At 38.5% G+C, this 19,870-nt stretch overlaps 1 protein-coding gene across 4 annotated transcripts in view; it reads right to left on the bottom strand.

The window, feature by feature from the left end:
* asic2 (acid sensing ion channel subunit 2) overlaps positions 1-19,870 on the bottom strand; it is a 345,693-nt gene that overhangs the window by 113,082 nt on the left and 212,741 nt on the right. Inside the window, exon 1 of one of the 4 annotated variants that reach the window (XM_039686361.2) lies at positions 6,094-8,278. The exons of the other annotated variants lie outside the window; for them this stretch is intronic. Within the exon in view, the coding sequence (XP_039542295.2) occupies positions 6,094-6,804 (711 nt within the window). The 5' untranslated portion in view covers positions 6,805-8,278. Of the gene's footprint in view, positions 1-6,093; positions 8,279-19,870 lie in introns of those variants that run through there. 4 annotated transcript variants of the gene reach the window in all.

Below are 19,870 nucleotides of genomic sequence, written 5' to 3'. Positions count from 1 at the left end.
AGGCTCACTGCTTAATGGTTGGTGCCATTTTTCATAATGTATTTCAGAATAGTATTACACTTAAGTTTATAATGATTTGTGGCATTTTCTTTCATTCTAGTTTACAATTATATGAGATAAATGACTGGCAGTGTCAATTTGTGATGGCACATATCCCTGCTAGTTGGTACCAGTTTAATTAGAGCGTTTAACTTTAGTTCCTGTCCTCATTCTAATTAGTTAAATAGTGTATTATATTATTTTATAATCTCAAATGACACAGGTGAACTGTCAATCCAACGCAAGTAAAAACAATGTGTATGCTTCTACATACGTTGAACATATGCATAACTATATAAAAACAAAACTTATAATAACTCTGGGACGTAATAAACCCTATGTTTGAAAACAACTTAATTAGATAATAATTAATTTAATTTGAATTCTGCTTCTCAAACAAGAAGAGAAGAGCTGTGCATAGTGAATAAAGTGAGAATAGGGGGAAGAGATGAAGAGGAACTGAGGGAGAGAAGGAGAAGAGAGAGTGCTAGAGTGGATGGCATTGAGAGATTCGAGGGAAGAGACAAGAAGTTATAAGAGGTGAGAAGAAAGGAAAAGGAGATTAGAGAAAGAATGAGTATCAAATCAGATGAGAGTCATTCAGATTGACTGTGTTATGAATAGTGATCTCTTGCTGGACAGAAGCAGAATGTGAGCAGATTTACTGTGATCCAAAAAAGACAAAGAAAGAGGGTGTTTGTTCAGGGGTTATAAAAAAAGTCTCTTTTTCTTGTGGTTTGGAACATTGACCAATTAATTGTCATATTAGTGTAATAAGGACGTTTGTTGCTGCCATATGTGCCAGTGGCATAAAGGGCAGTAAGTAATTGTAATGGTAATGAGTAAACATTTGAAAAACTAAGACATGGACTTTTTTTCCCCCACGCTATGTCTTGTCACTTTGGCCATTAATAACTCCTGGATTTTAGAACTGTTAATCAAATCATTCATGTCATTAACAAAATACTGGGAAATGCAGGCCAGAAACCTTTTTTTAAATACGAGGCTGTTCCAGTGCTGTTACCCGTCTGTATATTGATTTATGTTAATTTCCTCTAATGCTTAAAATAAATAAAAAATGTGCGCTTGAAACTGAACAAATATGAACACATTTCCATTCATATCATAACATTCATGTGCATGTTTACAAGGTTAAAGTGCTCCATTTGACAGAAATATTGAAAGGTTAAATGTTTTAGATATACTTTCAAATTAATAATTTCATGGACAGGAGATCTCAATAGTTTCAGATCATTATGAACTTCATATATGGTGAGTCGGTCTGGCTTAATTCTGATACAAAAATTAGAATAATACACACAACATACAGTACATTTTGACTGTCAATTTGAACGTGGCACATTCTTTGCTTGTTTAGAAATGTCCTTATGTTGGGCTTGGTTGACCGCATCTCATAGCCTCGGTCTCCACTTTCACAGCAGATCCCCCAAAACCACAAAACCTCACACAGTATACTGCACATATCAAGAAATGTTTCAGTTAATCACCCGTCACACAACAAAATATATTGGCTACATAACTGAGAAATCTACAGATATTCGAGGAAACTAGAAAGACCACAGAAGGGAGGCACGGCTTCTCGCTCTCGTTCCAGACGGGAGAACCCCTGACGGAAAGCTTCAACCTCAAGGATCATTACAGTGCCAGACCAAACTAATCAACGCAGTGTTGGAGCTAATGAAACCCATCCATTTCCATCAAGTGATGGACATGGCAGACTAACAGTGTAACCATGGCGATGCAGTGATGGAAATCTATGTCTCCATAACTACAATTATGAATATACAGATAGCCAAGCTCAAGAGTTTGCAAATGTGCAGAACTTCATTAAGTTTAATTATAATACTGCATGTTTAGTAGTACTAATACAGTAAAATGTGTTGCAAATAAACTCTGATGTTCATATAATTATTTCAAGCTTGTAATGTAATATTTATGAGGACGCCAGAATTTGCTTAGATCTATAACATCCAACCGACAAACTGCATTCATATGAAACATCCCAAAGCTGGATATTAGAGTTTTCCCTGCTGGGGCTTCTCCGTTTGTCTTACTGGGTCTCTAATACACTTTGTAATGAGTAGATAATGTTAAGCTAATGTAATGGAGAGAAAAACTGAGAGGATGAGGAAGAATAAAATTAGCCATCACACACAGGATTTCCACTTTCTAAACTCTTAAAACAGCCCGTTCTCATGATCTCATCCCGTCAACATCCGACGTTTTACCCTTTAACGTCAGTTAGATGACGCTATCTAATCCTAACCCTACCCCAGACCTAAACCCACCCGCGTCATCTAACTGACAATAAAGGTAAAGCGTCAGTTAGATGACGCCCTAGGATCGTCATCTAACTGACGTTAAAGGGTACCCTAAAACGTCAGATGTTGACGTATGGTCAAAAGCGTCAGTTAGATGACGTCTTGGGATGAGAATGTGTTGCTTAAAAGGGGTGTATTTAACCCTGAGTGACTACTACAGGTATAAGAGCTAAGTAAATATGAACGCTGTTGGGTAGGAAGTGCGATTAAAAAAAACCTACTCGTGTACACGGACACATAAATCATCACGTCTCAAACTTTTGCTATACTTGACATTGGAAGACATAAGGCATGTTTGAGGGCTGAAAAATATGCACACAAGGCACATATGTTATTGTTATTGTAAAATGGGTTGTTAAAATTCTCCACAAACTGCAGTGCTGTTCCTAAACACAGCGAAAAACAGCACAGTGACATTCAGCCCTAATTAAGAAATATTGTGAGAGAGTTGCAAAGTAGTCTCGCACAGATACACAAATGCAGCAAGAAGCTCTGCTGAAACGTAGCCTGAGAGAGAACATCTGCCCGCGCTCCACCTCTCCCCACATCAAGAGAATTGGAGAAACAATAGAGTGGTAAAAATCACAATATGAGACTGAAAGAAGGTGAGAGAGGAAGGATATTAACCCCAAAAAAATCCTTCTTCCAGTCCCACAACATTACTTAATTTACAAATGTCAACATAACAGTGCATCCTACTCCTTTCACTCCGATACTGACTGCAACATCCCACAACTCTTTACAAAACATTTAACAGTGGCCAATTAATAACACATAGGGCACTATTTTAATGATCTAAAATGCAAGTTTCAAGTGCGAAGCGCAACTAACTTTGGGGGCGCATCTCGGCGCTGTTGCTATTTAACTGGCGGGATAAATGACTCTTGTGCTCGACGCAAATCTAAAAAGGCTTGGTCTAAAGTACCTTCATTATTCATAGGTGTGGTTTGGGCACAACGGGAAACAAACCAATAAGAGCGCCATATCACATTCCCTTTAAGAGCATGATGAACAAGGTGCACTTGTTCCATGGCGCAATACTATAGAGGGTTTTCACCGATGTCATATTCTGGGCGGTAACCCGCATGAGCGGCCATTATGGAGGCACTCGGGTGTAAACAACAGCTTGTTACACTACAAAAACACATAAAAAACCTGTGGTAGGTGCAAAATCATATAGAGAAGGACTTATCGAAGCAGGAGAGAGCGCAATATTTTAATACTTCCTTCTATTTCTTATTCCGACATAGGCTACGATCAGATTGTCAGCCCAAAAAAGCACATGAAATCCGTTTTAAGCAACATCCATATGTGGTTTGAAATCCTATTCAAATAACTTACCAGGAAATATACCTCAGTCTGAACGATCGGATTTCGGGTTATATGCAAATCTCACGCCACATAAAATGTAAACGTCAGTGGTTGTTAGAGGAGACATGCTGCAAGTCGCTGCCGAAACAATGCTGTTTAGTTGCAAAGTGCCTGACGATCTGAAAAAATATTATTTCTGAAACATATATTGAAACCGGCACAGACAAGAAAAGACAAGAAAAAAAATCTGTAACGTTACATAACAACAGACCAAAGTACAGACCAAGTACAGACCAAAACTTGACAATTTTTTTTGGCAGAAATAATCAGCCAAAATTGAGAGTCCGTTCAGTTCAATGGCATTCTTTATGTCCTGTGCCTCCAAAATGGCCGACTTCCGGATTGATGACGCGTCGTGAAAACCCTCTATTATAACAGTGCATTTACCAAGTACGCTTCAGAATCGTTTACAGCCAAGGAGACTGATGTTCAAGAGAAGTGACATTGGGGATTGGACAAACGTAGTTGAATTAGCTTCGGTTAAACATGCATATTATAATTTGGGTAAATGTGTAAGCTTTATACCTATATTTTCCATCATCATGGAGCAACAATGATTTCCCTTGTTTTAATATCTTTCCTTGTAATAATGTATCATTTGCAAAAAGGAAAAGGCATCTGTGTAGATGAGAGAATCATCTACAGTGTATGTGCGTTGTTCACACTCTGTATTATGGCCAAACATGTGCGCTTAAAATAGCATCTGAATGTATGCGCAACGCGCCATTGACTTTAGACTAGGTTTTTTCTGGTCAGTGGCACAATTGTTTTCTGGAACTGAAAAATAGCAGCAGGGATTGTTTGTGCCAGAATACGCCACCTTTTTTGCGCTGAACCGCACAGGCAGCACAAGTTCATTCCCTAGTTAGCCAGCGTGCGTCTGTGGAGGGAAAAGTCTGCTCTGCACAGGTGCAAAATATGAATGATACATGCGTCGGTGTACAAAGTCAATTGCACTGGGTGCAACATAGGGCCCATAAACTTGAAAATGAACAGTGTACTACTGTATATATTCTGTAATGTACAGTAACTACAATTCTGTAAAAGCTGTGGCACAGTGGTAAGAAGTGACCTTGTAATTTAATCTTTTATAAAATTAAACTTCTGAGACATATTCATAATGTTGTGCTACATACAGTATTTTCTTTTAAACCTTTTAAAGTGATTAAACATTTATTTTATTATTGACCCTATACTAAATGGGGTTAATTGTTACAACAAAAACCTACCATTTTATTAAAATAAACAGTAATAATAATATTAATACAAACAATAAATAATAAAATACTGCAAATATAAAGTGTTTTTTTATCATTTGGAAATATTGATTAGAAAAAAAAACCCATTCAAAAATTTCAATGCATTTAAATACATCATCATACTTTTCTGCCATTATAAAATCTCTAAACTTTCATTACTTTGAATAGTATTCATTGATTTTAAAGGCTTTTTAAAGGTCTATAATAGTGCTCATAATATAACAGTTTTATTTCTCAGAATAATGTGTTTGCTCAGAAAGGAGTGAGAGTGTATGCAATACAGCTACAGCAGTAGTGACTGGAGAAACAGGATGAGCACAAGGAGAAGGATGACATGCACTAACAATAGGAGTCTGAGACTGGTGGCAATGTATAGAAAAATAAAGCAACACACATTTCTATGAATATAAAGAGATTTTACTGAAAAGCACTGATAAATATTCATGTAAAAACAAGTGTTGTGCGCTGTACTGTTGCAAGAAGGTGAGCAAAAAGAGAGAATTCATCCGCAAACTGTTGACGCTGATTGACATTTTATCTTAGGCGTGGGCAGAAAAATCGACATAATCTAATCATGTCACGCCTGGCTAATTATTTATTGGAATGAAAAAATCTGTGTTTGCTAATAGGCTAGACAGTTGCTACACTACCAGATCTCTGTGGAAATAGGTTGAACGTCCTGGAGTTGGAGGTCTTTATGAGCAACGCAAATGCAAATAGCACATTATGCTCAATCATAATGGCATTATGAAAATCAGCCTGGGAAGATCAGTGCACCTGATGTGTTTGTAAAAAGCTGGCGCTCAACACGGGACTCCCTGAGAAAAACAACAACTGTCTTTATGAATTGGGGTCAGAAAGTTCTGCTACGGGTGTACAAAATGCGCTGTGAAATATCTGAAGCATGACGGAGAGGGCAACCCAGGACGAAAGCTAACGAGAGGTCAGAGCAGAATCTGTGCATGCGCTGCATGAAAGAATAAGTCACAGCAAATCTGACAAACACTAGAGAGAAAAGGTAACAGAGAAAGAGACAGAGGGAGAGAGAGAGATAGAGGTGAAGGTCATTTGTTCAGACTCACTGTGGAGAAGTTGTGGGCTCCACAGGGCTCTCCGCGGTACTTGCAGGCCAGTAGCATATCCTCCAGCTGGTGGCCCAGGCGGTCCATGAACTCCATGCTGGTGCCCTCGAAGCGCCGTGGAGGCAGGAAAAGACGGAAATCTGACAGCTTGCTAAACCATGCCCGCCTGTCATCTTGAAGCAAGTCCAGCACCAAGGGTTTAGCCGTGCGGTTGGCCAGCAACAGTCCGAGCCAGTGACCCGCAAAGTACAGATCGCTCTTAGAGAGGTGGTTCAAACGAATGGGGTTATTGTTGCAGATAGTGACTGTGGGAAAAGCGAGTTCTCTCGCCCACTCTGTGTGGATTCTTGTGTGAGTGGGAAAGGCCAGCCAGTGAAGCAGCCGATTCGAGGACCAGGAAACCAGAAGACCCAGACATGTACAGAATGCCAGCATCCAAAAGGCCCGGCGGCTGAGTGAGTTTGACGCGGCACAGATGTGCCGCAATCCGTGGAGGCGAGTCCGCGCTAGGAGTGCCGCGGTGAGGTGGGACAGATTGTCTCGTGGTGCTCCGGCTCGTGTGCGGCGACGACGGGCCCCGCCTTGGCCCGGGATGGGCGAGGCAGGGCGCAGACAAGGGCCTTCCAGAGCCATGAGGGCCCACAGGGCTGCTATAGCAGCAGGGGGGGCGCCTTCATCTCCCAGCCAGGCCTCCGCGGCCGGGGCCCTCATGGGGCTCCAGGAGCACAGAGAGAGCCACAACACTGATTTCTTGAATACTAATTTCACTTATAGAGTCCAGCAAGTCACACACTATTGTAGCGCCTGCAAAACTACTCAAGGTTCAACTGAAGTGTACAATCCCAACTCTACTTTGATTTCCACTTTAATATCCTGTCATGTATGCAAATGTATGCAAACTTCATTACTGGATTGAATAAACACATTCACGCACAAACACATGCATTGCTCCCTAAGGTACACAAAATTCATCATGTGTCTTCATACTCGCTGACAGCTCACTATAAACCTTCAGGCAACATCCCCAGGCTATTTTCCTTGTTCCGTTCTCTTTCTAGATCTATTTTGTTCCCCTCCTCAGTCCATCTGGCCACGGTGCCGAGACTTAGTCTGGGTTAGCAGACAGCCTGCAATCTGCATCTGAGATTCTTGCAGAATCTCCTTAAGTTCAGGCAAGTGAACCGGATCTTAATGAGACAAAAAAAATCAATAGATAAAAGACAGATTGTAAGAAACAATAATGAAAAAGAGATGGATTGTGGAAGGCAAGTCACAAGAAAAAAGGATCTGAGAGAGTCTCCAGGCAGGCTGTCCTATTCATAAAATGGATATTTTCCACAATCCCTAGAGAGAGGGTTTCCTGAACACTATCTACAACTGACCCCACAGCCCCATGATCACACTCTTCTTGTCTTTTTACCTCTTCTTCTCTGGCTTTGACAGTGATACTGTACTGACTTTTTGCCTTCCCATTTCTCTGCCTCTGTCCTCAACAATGGGGGCACATGGCCAAACGCCTGGTGTTACAGAGGTCGTACTTCGTGCTAGTTCACACACACACATACGCGCACACACACACACTGACTTCTTGCCTGTAGGAGGGCTGAATGTCGCTGATGTGGAATCTGTTCTGACATGGTCGGAATTCAGCATCTCACTCTCTCTCTCTCCTTGCCTTCTCCATCCTTCTTTTAGACTGATACGACATCCTTGATCTTTGAATTTCCTTTGCTAAAAATATCCATTCCCGGAAAATTAAATTCTTCAATTTGCATCCGTGTCCCTCCTCTTTACTCTGTCAATCAAAGCATGCTTGCTCCTCCCCCTGCCGCTCGCGTGTCTCCTCTTGTCCTTTATCGCTGTCTGGACGGATTCACTTCTGCCTCTTTGGTCGCTCGAAACAGAGAGAGCGCGAGCGAGCAACAGAAGCTGCTCAGCATGGGTGACTTTGTTTTCCTTTGCACTGTTTTAATTGTTCTGCTGTTGCTGCCACGGCACTCTCGGCTTCCCTTTCGCGCTCGGTCGGTCTGTTCGCTCAGCATTCCTCTCCTCCTCCTGGGTCACTCCATCTATACACTCCTCCTGCTCTGCCGTTTCTGTTCTCTCCGCACTCCTCCGTGTCCACACAGTCAGTGCCTGGCTCAGCCTGTGCCAGCTCTCTCTCTCACTCTCTTACCCTCTCTCTCTCTCTCTCTCTGCCTCTATATTTTGTTCGCTGCCTGCTTCCTTGAGTCCCTGAAAACAAGAGTCGCTCTAATGTTTCTCTTCATATGCTTGTTAAAATGTAAAATGGTGTCCTGTGTGTAGGAGGGTTGCTTTTGTGTAGGAAGAAAAGCCAAAAGAGCTCACTGGTGTCTTCCATTTCCACACTTCCATTTCCTCACACTTATATTCTACAGCATGTCACGTCTTTTCCTGTATTTTACACACCTGGTCCTTTTCTCTCTTTGCAAGCTACAGTACACAAATGTGCCAACATTTATTAATTTCTTAATAAAAACATTTTGGCCAAAAACTTTTTCTAGCATGACTGAAACGTTAATTATTTAAGATTTGCATGACAGTATGGATAACGTCGTCCAATGGTACTTTCTGTGCCGATGTCGCAATTAGGCATATGTGTTATAAATTCAGAATTGCGAGAAAAATGGTCAGAATTCTAACTTTATAATACGCAATAGAGAGATAAAAAGTCAGAACTGCATGATATAAAGTCGCAATTGTGTTATAAAGTCAGAATTGTGAGATATTAAACTATTAAAAGTTAAAAGTCCTTTCTTTCCCTTACAAATTAACTTTATAACTCACAATTGCGAGTTTATATCTGCACAATTCTGAGAAATAAAGTCAGTATTCGAGATGTAAACTCGCAATTGAGAAAAAAGTCACAATTGTTTGTTTTTTTCTGTGGAGGAAAAGAGCTTCCATACTCAAGTGACCATTTATATTTAACTGTATTCTGTATTAACTGAAGATCAAAGCATGTGTGAGTGTTCAACTCTCTACTCTCCAACACTCTACACCTACTCTAACTATAGAATAAATTCTTAATGCGCATGTGAACGCCATCAGCGTTTACAGGTTCTCGTTTAAAGTCTGATTCATGAATTCACATCTACACATAATTATTATGGTAAAGATTAGGCGTATTTGGCGTGCTGTCCGGGTGGATGGCTCCGAGCTCGGAATTTATGCCTGAACCCAGAGTACTCCCCCTGTCGGTAAGAGTAGATGGAACTAGAGATGTGAACTAAAAGTGAGGAGATGTGGTGGAAATGGGATGTTGATAAAACTGTCAAGGAACAAAAGAGGGTTCTACAGTTATTTATCTTGTCCTGAGTTGATTACTGATTGATGTCCACTTGTGGTGATTGGGTTAATTATCTGCACCTGCTCCTCCTCCCGAATAAAACATCATTTAGAAAGAACTTAATATTCTCTCTAAATGTTGTCTTAGTGGCCCCTAATTTAATAACAAATGATTTGATTTGTGACTCAGCTAAAAAAAAAAAAAAAGTCAATGGGCCATAATGTTTAAAAAATCTGGGTAAGTGTAAATACAAAAATTACAATGTGCTGAAATAATAAATTAGAATATTAAATATGCATAGCTTATAAAGACTTGCAGATTCTATTTCTATTCAAATCTGAATAGAAAAGTAACCACAAATTAATGGACAAATTAAAATCAAACATACGTTAAAAAATCTAATTGAGGGACAAATCAAAGAATAACACAAGAACATTGCAGGGATAGCCACTTAATTTTGTGATGACATCACACGCATAAGCCAAGAAATTATCACTTAAAAAATACTCCAAAAGCACAATTATTTTTTTTTTAGAACAGCTAAAGGACCAGCTGAAAATGTTCCGTCTAAAATGCCCAAAATACAAGACATAATTATTTATCTTTTGAATGATTAAAAGTGTGGTCTTTTTCTGTAGATAATGAGATTCTGGGCCATTTATTTGCATCTTATTTAAACTAATTGGCTTGTGCTTCTGTGCTTATCCATTTCCTGTATTTAATTCAAAATGTTAATGATTTTATATTAACTTTTAGATGTTAAGATGCCTCAGAAGAGAAAAGGCCAAAATGCAAATCTCAACACCAGACCGCAGGAAAAGCCAAGCAACATGTTATGGACAATTTTTCTTCCCTGCCCGGTGCATTGAATGACCTTTTGAATGGACATGTGGTCTTCGTCTATCTTTGCTCATAATGAGTAACAGGGCAAAGACTGTTAAGTTCATGTCTTCATTTGAGGAGCAATCTGAAACCAAGGAACTCAGTCATGAAAAGTGAGATGGAGCCTGAGCCATCACCTACTCCTGCAAGGATTTCCGTAATTTCTCCTGTAAAAAACACAAGGAGTTCATCAAAGTGTGAATCCTGTGAAGTATACAAAAAAAAGTCTGCAAATCATGCGACAGCACCAGCTTGCCATGCAGAGGGAGAAGCTACAAACAATCCCCCCTAAAAAGGGAGGCTGTAAAAAATCTTAACCAAAAAATTAAACGACACTAAAATTGTTGCACTAAAAGAAAAACTAGACACTTCACTCAATGCACAAAACTTAAGTGACACCACGAAAGCACTTTGAGGTTTGAGGAATAAATACAAAAAGACTATAAGAAGAAAACACATGCACAGGGAGAGTCATCTATTGAAGTGAGAATCCAAGAGCTGGAGACAAAGTTGGTGCTGAAAGAAGAGGAAATCAAAACTGGAAGCTGATGCTTGAAGAGAAAATTAAGGAATTGGCAGCAGAACAGAAAGAAACCAAATTGGAAAAAAAAAAAAAAAGTATTCCGCAGATAGTGAGGATACTCTAGCATTGAAAAAACTATGGTGAAACGACTGTTCTGCTGAAAACATTGTGATAGCAATGAATAAATTAAGATACAAAGACAAAAAAGTAGATCCACATCGCTTCATCGCTAACATTCCTGGACAACCAGAAATTGCCCAGAGGCATACTTCCTTGTTATAGGGGAAATCAGCTTCATATTCTTTCCCACATCTGTGGAGTCTTCATTCAGCATTACACTGTTTTCATCATTTTTTTTTTTTTGGAGAAAGGAACATCATGTGGCGGTTTACGAGCAAGCTTGCTCTATACGGCCTTGTCCACACCAACATGACATCATGACTTTTGCGTAAACATACACGCCACTTTCAAGTCAAGTGGCGTGTTATTTATACGCATTTTGAGCTATACGCGTGCATGTACGAAACGAAGCAAAATGTAGATCTACATCTGGGAAGCGATTTTTTTTTTTCCTAGGATGGCAGGGGAATACTCATAAATGCCATTAACCCCATTGACGGGTAAGTTTAGGGACGGGGTTGAGGTAAGTCATATATTTATATATACAGTAATAACGTTAAGTCAATGGCGTTCATTACACGCTGAAAAGCGATTATGCGTGTTGATAGCACGCCAAAAATGGAAATACGAATTGCCGTGTCATACATACGCAATTTCATGAGGTCAGTCTGTCCACATGGACAGTTTTTCCTCAATGCAATGCAAAAACATGCTATCAAGCACTGTCAAGAGCATTCAACACCAGCAGGCGGCGATATAACCCAAATCGTAAAGACACATTAGCCAATCAGAAGCCGTCAGCAGCGCAAAAAATCCGTCCATTGTGTAGAGAAAAATCCTGAAATGTTTTCCTCAAAAAACTTGATTTCTTTTCCACGGAAGGAAGAAAGACATGAACATCTTGAATGGCATTTGGGTGAGTAAATTATCAGGAAATTTTCATTTTGAGGTGAACTAATCCTTTAACAATTCACTGGATAGGAAGAGTATCACTGAAAAATTATGAAACTCCCCGTTCATCACACAAACCTGTGTTTTCAAAGGGTTTGGAATATAGCACATTAATCACGGCCATGGATCTTCAACATATTTAATGCCTTTGTTTCTTGGAACAAAATCATTCCGGTTTGGAACAATATTAATAAGTTATGATGATTTATATTTTGTGTTTTATACTAGCAAATACATTTGTGTCATATTATGTAGTTCTAGCAATAAACCAGAATGAATGCAGTTGAGACTGCTTGAGATTTATAGCTTTATATGCAAATTTTAGTTCTTTATCTATATTGCATTGATAGCCTCACAGTTGCATGTATTTTTAATAAGACCTAATACAATTACAGATTCATGACTACTGAAACCTTGGGAAGTGACTTGAAGGTTCAGACCTGGGGCTTGACTTTGTCTTCTGAAACATCGTCTTGGACCTGTCTGACAAATGTCTGGCTGTTCTTTGAGGAACTACATTAAAATGGTTTGTGCATAAAGGGTCATTCTAATATCATGCAGCAAAAATATAGCCTCACATAAAACACATTTTCAATTCATTTCAACACGACAGAGATTCATATTATCTTCATTGTCTTCATATCACAAGTATAATCAACAACTTCAGTCTGAAGCCCTTCAGCCATTACTTATCAGTCAGCATCACATTTCCCCTAGGATCTCATATCCTCTATGTATTCAAGCAGCCTGGACATCAGTGAATCTATTAACTGCTGCATGATCCAGTTTCAGGAGGACAATATAAAACTTTTTCATCTGGATTGTGTTTTTCATTTTTATAAAATTGTGCTAAGTACAATAAAAAGGACAGAAGAACAATTTAGCCTATTATTTACATTTATTTATTTTATATATTTTATATGATATATTTCCCCAGTATGTGGGGCATTTAATTTCACAGCAAGCATGTAACTGATTTTACTATGCTTTCAGACATGCTTTATTGAGTGCTCAAATAATCTCAGCATGAAACGAGCCCTTCACTGTGATCCCTTATCTTATCATATTAACAAACACAAGTGAGTCCAAAAGTCCAAAAGAACACAAACGTGCAGCGACTGGAAGAAACAGACTTCTTTAACACAGCATGCCATATCAAAGAAATACACAGCTTACGGACTTATATGTGAAAAGCATAGAACTAAACAAAACGGCGTCAGTTACAGTGCATATGATGTCGCACTACATATACACTGCAACTATGACTGACCCAGAAGTATCTTTACCATTTATTTTATTCAAAATATTCTTCAATAAAGATCTTTACCAAATCCACCTGCACAGAGAATAAAAAAAAAAAAAAAACAACATTTCAACATGATATGAATCAACAACAAAAAAAGTAAGTAAATGTTTAATTTGAAGTACTTTTTACAGTTGTGTCAATAGACGTATACTACTGTTTAAAATGTCTGAGCTCATGGTAGGAGTAAAAAATATATATTTCTTTGTGGAAATTTTAAATGGGATTTTCCAAGCCCCAAAGCTCTGCTCACTGTGGTCCTGAATTGAGAAAAAAATAAAATCCTGTGCAAGTGAATATAAACTTCTCAGCTTTACAATCTATTTTTACCGAGAGCATGTTCACAATTCACATATTCACAGTCACTGCCAACAAACAAACAAGCAAACAGGACAACTGTATAAGTATTACTGAAATATCATTGAATTATAGATACTGTTGATGCACACACACACCACTAAGATGTAAATCTGTAAGATGTGTGCATTTCTCTTGAATAGTTATTCCCACATAAAGTGATGAATCGCTTTATTGATCCAGCTAATCCAGCTGTAATTAGGCAAATTAGCATAAGAAATGACAATATCTGCCTCAACCCTTTCCACTCCAAGATAGGTGTTGGAACCAAGCGGCAACATTCTAATCTGAAAGATGAAGTCTACCCGGAAGTGTGAAAAGAGGCCGGTCCCAAAAGGGAGCAAATATCCATAGACGTCATGTTAAAATATCCATTTTCACAGCATAATGTTTACAGTTTGGTCCCATGGACTTTTATTGTAAACTTCAATATGTTCCGCGTGCCTGACAACTGTGAGGGGGGTGAATTTTTTTCTAACTCGTTAGTTTAGATCATATTTAGATATACAATATATGACAACTAAGGGCGGTTAACTTTGATTGACAGGTGATAACGGGCTGCGCCGAGTGAATTTGACGTCTCGGCCATGATCTGACACAACACATCATACCAACTCTGTATTCTTTCTGAAACTTTTGTATTTTGTATTTCCCAAGATTTTCCAGTATGGCACCGCCCATACCCCCCATAGACAGCCTCAAACCCTTTCCTCAGAGAGTCTATGGGTGACGTCGCAGACGCTTTGTCCATATTTTTTACAGTCTATGGTTAGAACAAGCTCATTTTCCAAAATGGCTTATCATAGAGAAGTTGTTGTTTCTGCATCACTTATGTGATCACATGAGCAAATTGTCATCAATTGTAGAACGGGAGCAGGTGAGGGACAAGTCTCAACTTCATTAACATACAGACCACAGCTGTTTTCTTACAAATTTGGACGGTGATCCAAATGGACCCCAATGGAAAGTTGACCATCATAGCGTGCTTAAGGCTATGTTTACACGGAAAAGATTCTGAAGAGAAAAAGCAAAAGTGGCGTTGCGTTATCACTTTTTACTCTGCGTTTAGACGAGCGTTTTGGGTGGGAAATCCGCATACATACGGTGATGCAAAAGTGCGTGAAAAGTCAATGTAGTATGCACTCCAGGCGGCTTGGTGGCAACGTGAAGCACTGCCACACAACAACACCAAGTCCACGAGCCTGCGTACAACCTCCACTGTCTAGCAGACTTTTGCGTTTTTACCCTTTACACGGGAACGCGGCAGTGGAGCATTTTTAAGATTTCCACTATGGAGGGTGGTTTCACTTTTTTGCATTTTTAAGCCCCCAAAGCGCCGCGAGCATTCTTGTGTAAACAGGGCCTAAGTCAATTTAAAAATTAAGCGATTTAAGCGAAGAAAAATTACTTTGAACACAGAATTCAAGTAAATTCTCTCTCATGTCTCTGCGAGTATCCTCATAAACACAATCTCTTTTGCCTTAATTGAGTGTCAACATTTAGAAAGAAAACGGATGTGAATCTATATATTGGATGTGTGCCTTGGGTCTTAAAGTGATGCAGCTGCTTTCTGTCATTAATATTAATCAAACAACAAAAGAGAAAATCACTTTTTGTAACTTTAATAAAGATAATTTATTTTTTACACTGAAGACTATGCAGTGTTATTTTACATCTATGTATCAGGATATTAGACCTACCTGAAAAAGCACTGTTTCACATAATTTGTATCTTTGTTCTATTGTAAGTATCTACAGTATATGCTTGCAATTAGTTATTTTATTACTGACTGCTCCCTTGTTTTTAATAATGTTTAAACTTTAGTTAAGCTAATAACCTTTTCTGAGGTTTCACAGTACTTAGTGTTCTTGAAGTAATAAATTGAATGCAAATTTGTATCGTTTCATTTGCAGTTACAGAATATTTGTCTACCTCTCACTCTCAATTTTCTTCTGATCTGAAAAACTGACCCATGACTCAAAAACTACAATATGAACATAATATGGGTAGACAAACAAATATCACAAATATCAGAGCAACTATATACTGTGTATATATATATATATATATATATATATATATACACACATGCTGAATATATACAATTCAAGAGAAGTCAATAGAAAGTCCCCATCTTTTTGACGACATCCAAGCCTGTCTTGTGTTTGTGATATCAGTAATGCACAATGTAATATCCATTTGCATAGTCAGTTGCACACCAGCTAGCCCACTCAGAATGCATATAGCTTCACACTCAAGACATGGGGATAACCTGAGAAGTCTGGTCTTTCCCCTGAAAGTGTCTGAATCTGTATGAAGGAATTACGTAGTGTTTGTCGCCTGTTACAAGGCAGCATTATTACAAACAACAAAGCCTTTCTTGAAATTAACGAGCAGAAACACCACAACCTTGCCAAACTGAGTAATTAGAGTTCTTTCCCCACTATCAACAGACAGCCTCTGTGGAATAGAATACTGTATGCACAGGCACAGACTGAGATTTAGAAAAATGGCAGATAGCAGTCAATTGGCTATGCAGAGTGAGCTAGAAAGTGCAGTAAAAGATGCATGGAAATGCTTGCAATTTAAAAAATGTCAGAAAAAATGTTGGGTAATGCTGTGTATTTGCACAATGGGGGTATTACTGTCAAATGTAAGGACTAGGCATATCAAACCAACGCAAAAAGAGATATAATAGTAGGTATTAATGTGCACCAAAGCACCAGTGTGCATGATTTGAGGAGTTCCTTATTTGCTGTGATAAATCAAGGGAGATGAACTTGTATAGCTATTTCTCTACAGAATTATCCTTCCTAATTTACATACAATCTAGAATAAGTGATGATTGAGATTCATTCAGACGTCTCTCAATTTACCAGGACAAGTCCATGAATCTCAGAATTTCAGGAAAAAGAACTGAAATAATGTGCAAATCACTGCTTAAACGCCATCTGAATGATCAATATTTAAATTCGGGATGATTCGGAAGTTGCAATAGCCTGTGGAATTTATTGGAATTGATTGGATTGCTGGATGTTTGTGGTTTGCTATTGCAGTGATGTCATGTGAGTGACAGGTTGTCCCGCCCTCATGCTCGTAAATGCCTCTAATGCAGAGAAGAGGAGAGCTGTCATTGCAAGAGGGAGGGGAAGACATTTTGAATAAGCATTATGAGGACACATGAATTAAAAATTATAATAGGATAAATCAGTTATAAAAAAATACTGCAAAATAAAATAAGAATGGTCCGTTTTGATGCCATGGTAACTTTAAAAAAAGAAGAGATGCCTTTTGACAAGGTGATTATTCAGACAGTGTTCTGAATAAAATGGACTCCAATAGCACTATTTATCAATGACCTCAGTCTGCAGAATGAGTTTTTTAATCAAGGCATCACCAAATGTGCCTGATATGAGAAATTACCTTTACCCCAGAAACACTGCTTTAAAAGCAGGAGACTATTGAAATTAATGGAAGGGCCATGCCTCATCAGACAGGAAAGGAAATTAATAGTATTTGTGCGAGGGGGGATCGGAATATAGCGCATATTCTCAATGTCATCCACACTCATCTACTACACATTGTTCTGATATTATTGAGTGGGTTTTTGCAAAGGATGATAAGTGAAGGAGATACTGAGAGCGATGGAGGGAGGTGTGGCTGACCAGAAATACCAAATTAGAAAGCAGCAAGCAGCAAGTGATGGTAATCACCTGAAAGAATAGGCAGCTGACTTTAAAAGGGAAGGTGGCCATTTCAATCAGTGAGCATTTTCTGGGCTGATTACAGAACAACAGGCAGCTATTCACCCTGCTAGTTCATACTGCTGCAACAAACGGATATATTTCAAACATTATAAAGCAGGTTGCTATGTTGGGAAACAACATGTAGCTCTGTGGAAATTTGCTGAAAGTTAGTAAATCTATATTATTTAACTTTTCTTCAAACTTTTCTTTTCTTGCATCTTTATATTGTTTTGTTTTAGTTATTTGATTTATATTGTAAATCTGCACTCATCACGTGTATTGAAAACAATATTTCATATTGTTAGAAGTGTAGTGATGGTGAAATGAAGCTTTGTGAAGCAATGAGGCTTTCCGCTCAAGTGTATCGTAAATTAGTTCATTTACTCGAAGCTTTTCAACACAGTGCACACTAACGACATCTTGTGGTCAAAGGATGGAAAAGCTACCTTTCCCAATTTTTTAATTTACTGTTTTACGTTATAAATCACTTTGTGCTGTGAAAACCACAAAGAAATAAAGTCATCAGAGTTAGTGTTGATGTTTACACAATGTATGAACAAATGAGAGATTTGCGATGGTCGAGAAAGCTCAACGCGCTACAACTGAAGAAAACACGTAAAAATAGAAGAAAACGCATGCAAATAGAAAAAAACCCGCATTCAAATATAAAAAAAACATCCGCAAATTAAAAAAAAAACAAAAAAAAACTTCATAATAAGTTTCACAACACACGTGAGCTCCAAATAGTCCCAACACCAAGTTGATCCTGCTGCTCATAGACAGCTAATACTCACTCTCTCCGTCTCTGTGAGATTCGGAAGGAAATTATTCAGATTTCGCTCAGCACAGCTACTAGAAGACATACAGGTTTGCTCACGTGACAGGCACAGTTTGAGCCTGTGCAGTACGCCTCGCGATCAGCTTTTAACGGGCTTCAATTTTATCTGTTGAAATCAATGGTGTCGCTGTGTCAATTTCTTTTAATGTCTATTTGTTTAACTAGTGAGCTAGCTAGCTAGCCTGCTAGATGGCTAGTCTGCTAAAAACACCAAGCTTACATTAGCTACTATTCCCCAACAATTCACAAACACAATGGAAAAAGTATTTTGTACTTACATTTAATACCCCTGGAACTCAATGGAAGTTAATTGAAGATGACATAGTTGGTAGTATTGTTATAAACAGTCAACTGAACCAACAATCTTTTCACAAAACTGAAAAAACCTTGTCAAACTGTCAAAATATATCAACATTCCATGCATAAGCGAATGACATTCTAACTGAAAATTGGTGAATATCAAAATACATGATAGAAACATTTTGTTAAACCACTTAAAAGTGTTATATTGACAACACTTTTGAAACAATTACTTTTTATTACAACTGTACATGAATAGGCCATTTGGCTCTGGACTAATAGGGTATTCTATTTGTTCATTCTATTCATACTTTGCATGTGAATTGGCTGGCTGCACAAGTCTAATTTAAGGCTCCCACAAATAAATAGGCTATGGGTATATTATATATTTTCATCAGAGTGCCTTGAGTCATCAGAGTGCCTTGAGCAAGTTGTTGAGTTTTGTGTCCTAGTGTTCTTTCATGCCACATGGATGAAAGAAAGCATGCAGTTTAGTCGGAAGTTGTGAAAAAAAATGTGTTATTTCTGGTTTAAAGAAGTCACGTGACCTCCGTGTTTGTCAGACAGATTCAGTAATGAGCTTAAATGAAAGCCTAAAAGTCACCTTTCCAACGATACCATATTATAGAATATTGACAATATCCCTAGCATGATGGTGCGTTTACTTGCTATGGAAAACTTACTCGCCAGTTTAGTTTGGAGAGCGATATGACTCGCTTACCTAGTTCATCGTGATTCGTGAGTGTGTGTAGTTGATACTCACGAGTAGCAAATGTGACGTATTTGTAATTAACGAGTGTTTTGGATTAAACTGCTCCGGCCACGGTGGATTTCGGTGGCGAGTGTTGATCCTTTTCCCCTTTGCAGCACGTTTTTTTTTTCTCCTTCCCTGAGTTGCTCCATTTATTTGTAGGTCTGTGATGATGTGAACATGACGCCCGACACTACACGCGATTTTGTCGCTGCAGGTCGCCAGTGGCTGCGCTGGAGGATGTTCCCCACTACTGGTTGCCTAGTAATGTTTGTGAGTGACATACTCTATGTTAGACAACAAATACGTTTTATTGCCGCTACAAACAAATATTTTGTAAGGAAAAGTCTAAATATAAATGGAATCAGTACATAAAATGCATAATATTAAAGATGAACGAGAAACGTGAGTGCTCTTTGACATCGCGGCAATTTTGCAGTTCAATAACCTACTGAAAAAATGTAAAGTGATGTGAAAGTGTTAAATATACTACAACGAGTTAATTGTGAGTGATGTTAATTCATTTACTGTGATTTATAACTGGTTTTGGAGGTCCACCGTCCATTTCACAACTTTAGGTAATTGTCAAGTAATAGGGAAACAGTTAAGTATTTGAAATTGAGTCTTTATTCATTTTTTCTTTTCTTTTTACGTTTACATTATGTGATTTTACTGATTTCTATTCAATTTCTCTAC

Source organism: Pimephales promelas, chromosome 3, assembly GCF_988280905.1.
Source record: "Pimephales promelas chromosome 3, fPimPro1.hap1.1, whole genome shotgun sequence".
Taxonomy (NCBI): Eukaryota; Metazoa; Chordata; class Actinopteri; order Cypriniformes; family Leuciscidae; genus Pimephales; species Pimephales promelas.
This window is presented reverse-complemented; position numbering and strand designations above follow the sequence as displayed.